The 5,596-nt window shown below is 46.3% G+C and overlaps 1 protein-coding gene across 1 annotated transcript in view; it reads right to left on the reverse strand.

Annotated features, from left to right (window-relative positions):
* Positions 1-5,387, reverse strand: part of FLNB (filamin B, beta) — a 47,070-nt gene extending 41,683 nt beyond the window's left edge. The window contains exons 1-4 of the mRNA XM_010137449.1: positions 5,084-5,387; positions 4,009-4,106; positions 2,960-3,107; positions 134-252 (exon numbers count right to left, since the gene is read on the reverse strand). Coding sequence (XP_010135751.1) covers positions 134-252; positions 2,960-3,107; positions 4,009-4,106; positions 5,084-5,387 — 669 coding nt within the window. The remainder of the gene's footprint in view (positions 1-133; positions 253-2,959; positions 3,108-4,008; positions 4,107-5,083) is intronic.
* Between the last annotated feature and the right edge of the window lie 209 nt (positions 5,388-5,596).

The raw sequence follows: 5,596 nt of genomic DNA on the forward strand, positions 1-5,596 counted from the left end.
CGATAGATGGTACTTTGCAACTTTTTAGGATCGCTTATCTGTTAAGACCTCACTTGTGAAAGATGGTTACTGCAAAAAAATCCAGCGTTCAGACCAGCTTTATTTTTCCACACAAAACATTTCACATACACACCTCCTCTCTGTTTCCCTCTGGATCCTCTACGAAGACCATCAGGTCTCCCTGCCCAGCACTGATGGTGTCTACCGTGAAGATGGCAGGCTGCTTCACCATGTTCCCGTGAGGCTCGATCCCTGTCAGACAGGCAGAGCAGCACGTCAGCTGTTGCTACAAAACCCAAAAGGTGGCTTGGAGGCAATGGTGTTGCGCCACAGGAAAGAAAGGGAGGGAGGAAAAGAAAGGCAGGAAGGGAAAGAAATTCTGGAGAACTCCTTTGGTAAAGGCATTATCCTACAGCCAAGGGTGAAAGAAGATTTTAAGCATGACGGTTCTTACCTACACCATCAAATTTTACTCCATTTTCAGAACTCAGCTGTGCAGATACCATTCAGATTTATTATTCTTTGAAAGCTGCTCAAGCTACTTTGCCAGAGCGAGCACTATAGAAGTGTCACGCAGAAACCTCTTTAAACCACGAAAATCCCGCAATTCAGTGCCACTTCCACTCCACTCTTCGTCAGAAGTTTCCTTATTCCTCAGCACAGGGCCTGCTACAGCACGCACTTACCAGCAGGGTTTCGTCATCTCCCTGTACATAGCCCCAGGTCACGACACCTGTCATGGTGGTGTCAGACTGAGTGGGTGGAAGAACTTCCCCAAGTTTCTGGTTCCAGACTAGTCCAGACATATATACCCTTCCGTCCAAGGGAACTACTCCTTGGCTTATTCACAAAACTGTGGGCACTACTGCTCCAGAGCACAATTAGTGGAAAGTGCAACGTCTGATGGATTATAAAGGAAGTGGTTGTGAACAACAGAATTCCTGAACTTGTTTATCTTCAGAAAACAATAACTTGAGAGCAATGCAAGGAAGATCATGTTTTCAGTAGGAAATCTGAGCATTCTGATAAGGTGTTAACAATTGACATGTTCATTCTTTCTAACTAAGCCCTAGATTATCATCTAGCTTAGAGAGCTGTAAATCCACTCTGCGTATCCACCGCACAAGCAGCAGGACATGGTATTCAATTAGGTATCCCTCTTTCTGCAAGCACAGGGAGAAGTATTGCTTATCCTTAGAAGACAGCTTTGGCCAGGACAGTGCTAGTCACAGCACTTTCTTAGCCTACGTTTAATCTTCTAGATTATTCTCTTCGCAGTCTGCTTTGGCTGGGTAGATGAGAACTCGGTGTGTGTCAGCGATAATCCGCACCGTTCTGTAGCGCGCCTCTGCAGGCTCCCCTCACGCCAGGTCCACGCACAACTTCCCCAGGAGCAGCGGCCAGGGTGAGGGGCTATTAACTAGGGTTCACGTAGGGATGTTATGAGTAACTTACCGTAGTACATGGGAAAACAATTGAAAAAGCTAAGACTGACCAACTTCACACCTGACAATCACCTTCTCCTGAAAGCATGAAAACCTGTTACTCATTTGTCCAAAAGACTCTCCCCAATTTAGCAGTGAGCCCCTTCCTGCTGGAGTCACCTTGGTTCTGACATACGTTAGCAGCAGAATTTTCAATTATATTTAGTGACTATGTTTTGGCAATTAACTTCGGGAAAACATCAGTTTTTCGAGCAGAGCCGCTTACCCTTTGTAATTTCCATTACAACGACTCCAGAACAGTGCATGCACAAAAGCAGACAACAAAATAATTCCTGGTTTTGAAAGAACGGCAACATGATAAAGCCCGACTGGGAGGACTGAGGCAGACTGATCAGTCACGTACACAGTATCTGCCGTACAGGCAGTCTGTATATTTGGGATCTGACGTGTGCGTATCGTGGTTTGCTGTGGAAGGCATTAGTGAAGGACACAAACCACAAGTCGGGTAAAAGTAAACTCACTTGGACTATAGTGACTGCTTGGCAGTGCAGAGATGTCCATTCATTCCACTAGTGAAGTTTCAGTAGAAAAATCAGGTTAAAAAACCCAAGAAAATCAGAAAAAAATACGGAAAAAGTTTTGTTTCTTTCCATTACACTGTTGTACACCCAGTTCTGAAAATCTCAGAAGACCACAGCTGGCCCCAGATCTTAAAAAACATGGACTGAAGAACAAAGTGCATTGCATCAGTGATGTCTCGCTACGCGCCAAGCACATTAAAGGTAAAAAAAATCTGTTATTCATTTAGTTGTGATTGTACTTCAGGGCAGAGTAGAACCACATTGGAAGTTACAGGAATTATCCATTTAAAAGGTAAGTTAAGAATACAAATGCCTATGAAGATCTACAGTTGTGTAAATATCTATGGACAGGTCCTCCCGTCTAGAAAACACAGCCTTTACCACAAAAGCTCGGCACTATTTAATGTTTGAAGGGTTACCAACCCCAGGCAAACAAAGAATCCACACCCACCGATCCATTCAAATCCCAGACTTAGGATTAACTGACCCAAATAACACAACTGCCACCAAGCTGGGAAACTAGAGGCTCTGCCTCCACCAGGAGACACCCAGGGTTGGAGAGAGGTTTCTCCTCTTTACAGGAGACCTTTATCACAAGCCGCGCTCTCTGCTTGATCACAGCAATACTGCTAGCTGAAATTCCACACCAAGGGTGTTTTAGCCCCGTATCAAGCTGCTTCTTCCAGTTGGGGACTGCAAGGCTGGCAGCTTGCAGAACAGGTTCAGAGACTGGGGAATTCACATGTTAGAACTAGGAGTGTCTTTTGGACTATATCCACATATTTCTGAAACTAGGCACCACACCAAGAGTATACAAGTGGAACTTTGAAGTCAGTTACAGTAGGTCTGGAGTTCAACATAAGCAAAAAAAACCCCACCCAGCTTTCTGAAGAGTTAAATGCTCTGTGCAGCTTAAGCTCACCGAGTCCTTACCTCTGCCATAAGCCCTTGCTTTCTTTGGATTCAGTTTGGGTTTTAAAGGAGCTCCTGGCTTCAGCTTGGCTTTGGGGAACTGGGACAGGTAAGTCATTACAGAGTGTTCATCCACATCAGGGTGGATAATTTCTTCAGGGGTAATAACCTGAAAGACAGCGCAATAAATATATTGTACTAGTGCTTGGTTACCACATGTCACCACAGAAACAGAGCTACAACAGTGTCTTATATTTCAAAACTCCTGCATTCTAATGAGATTTCTTGCATTTATTTTCCCTTCAATACACACAACAACGCTGATTATGTCACGGCAGGACAATCGAGTTGCTCATTATGGGCTAAACATGCTTTGGAGGCTTTTGTGCCTTGGTTTTAAGGAATTCTCAGGAGACTCTGACAAAGTAAGCAGGAGCAAGGCAAGACCACGGTAGCTACGTTACCTCATGAAAAGCAACACGGGGATAACTGAAACTGAAAGAATCAGTAATTCATAATCCCGTGTGCTACAGCCCCCAACTGCAGTGCTCGCAAACTGAAAACTTGCAACCAGTCTCTCCTCCCACTCCCACAACACAAGCTGCTCCGACAGCTTCAGAGACTTCAGCAATTATGTCCAATTATTTTTACACTTTATCAGTGTAAAACCAATCTGGTTTGCAAACACACCACTCTGTCTGAAAGTCATCTTGGCAGGTGATCTCCTAAGCCAGGGAGTTTTTCTTCTGTGCAATTCAGTGCAGCAAAACAAACTCAGTGCATGGACCAAGGGAGCAGGCACCACTGGACACACACTTTTCCCCCTGTCCTACATGCTGCAACACCATCTGACTTCAGCAGAGACACCTACACAAAATCTTACAACCAGAGCTCTGAAACATAGGGCAAATTACAATGAAATGCTCGGCTTTCTCAGACAATTGCACAGAAGTAAACTGTAACTTCTGGAAGTGTCCAAGTAACTTCACCTACTCTCCTCGATCTGGTTCAAGCTGCTTGCGAGTATAAAGCCAACCGCTGTTCCTCCCGCAGGCAGCCTGCAGCCTTACCTGCGGCACACCCAGCCAGTCATCCGCCTGCTGCATGGCCTCCCGAGCGTTGTCAACAGGCTTCTTCGGGTCCCAGGTCTCCCAGTCAGGGCACAGGCCTGCAAGCACATTTCAGTTTTGAGGTGTTACCTACAAAGTTGCTTTTCGAGCTGAAGAAACTAAGCACAAACTCCAAAGCCACTCGTATTATGCCGCTATACAGCAAGACATTCAGAGCTCTGCAGGAGTGACCAAGATGAGCACATGCTGATCACTGAAGTGCTTCTGAGACACCTGGCATCTCCACAGTGCCTTACGGCACAGACACTAACAGCCACTTCAGACAGACTTCAACCCACCTTGCCTGCCAACAGGAAAAGCGTATAGCTTTTCAGACAGCCACACAACTGCACTGCTTTAAATTTAAGCTGGACAAGACGCCCTCCAAATCCAGCATGAATACATCTAGCCATCCTTTGTGTTTCACTGGCTCTCCTGCAGCAAATCTGGAAAAGGCAATTTCAGCTGCTTGCCATAGCACCCCAGATTGCATTAGATGAACACCAGCAATCGCACCAGCAAGGCAGTTTTACAAGAAGCTGAGGAAACTGTGTCTTTTTCACACTTTAGCACATTACTCGCCTGAAGTATCACAGCCTCAGCTTGATAAACACTGAAGCTTCAGGTAGTGTGCAGCTTCTGGCTGCTCTGTGCTCCCTCTGCAACCCTATTTCAGAACTCACGAAGCCTCCTGCTGCGCCCTGAAGTTGAAAGTTTGTTGGCACTTGCTGTGGGAACAAGTCTTCCTTCATTTAGGAGCCAGCATTCGTGCCTTTGTCCCTTGCACCCAATACAAAGCTCAGACGTGGCGCCTCCAATAATGCAATCACACATTCTGCTTTAGGCCAGTGTTTCTCTTGGCCAAGTCATTTACAGCTTGCTGCTTCCCATAGCTGGCCTCTTTGGAACTGGGTTTTCTTGACAGCCTCGCTCCCGTCTCCAGCTCGGCAGTGAAAACCTCCTCCCATAGGAAGAGCAGTGCAGCCATGAGGACAGCAAACGAGGAAAACACCGATCGTCAGAGCAAAGGACTTACCTGGAGCACAGCTGTCAACAAGAGCCCCCAGTGCTTTGCCATCCTGCCAGTTTTGGTTGAAGTTTGTGATTGGCAAGTAAGGAATTTTGTTCTGGATCCAGCCCAGCAGTCTCTGCTTAGGGGTCTGCTTCTTCGCATCATCATCACCCTCATCCTCCCACACTGGCATGGAAATGGAGTAGTGGAGGATAAGGGTCCATATCAGGCCAAGGATCAACTTCAAGTTCCCATCAACTATGGCTTTACTATCTGGAAGACAAAAGACATACAACTGATTACTCTCCCCCATAAAGGAAAGACGCATGTTTTTAAAGTACTCTGCCTGCGTTCACGCTCAGGTAATCAAAGACAAGAGAAGTGAACCAAGTCACTGCAGGCACTTGCTCAGGCAGAGACACCGTTTTTCATGCCCTGCATTAGACAGGAGGAAAGAGAAGAGTCCAAGGACTTGGTGCTCTCCAGCTGTCCTGAAAGCTCGGTGCTCTACGGGTGGTGGACTTGCCCTTGAAGTTT

The sequence above is a fragment of the Buceros rhinoceros genome, unplaced genomic scaffold (assembly GCF_000710305.1).
Source record: "Buceros rhinoceros silvestris isolate BGI_N320 unplaced genomic scaffold, ASM71030v1 scaffold2196, whole genome shotgun sequence".
In the NCBI taxonomy this organism is placed as follows: domain Eukaryota; kingdom Metazoa; phylum Chordata; class Aves; order Bucerotiformes; family Bucerotidae; genus Buceros; species Buceros rhinoceros.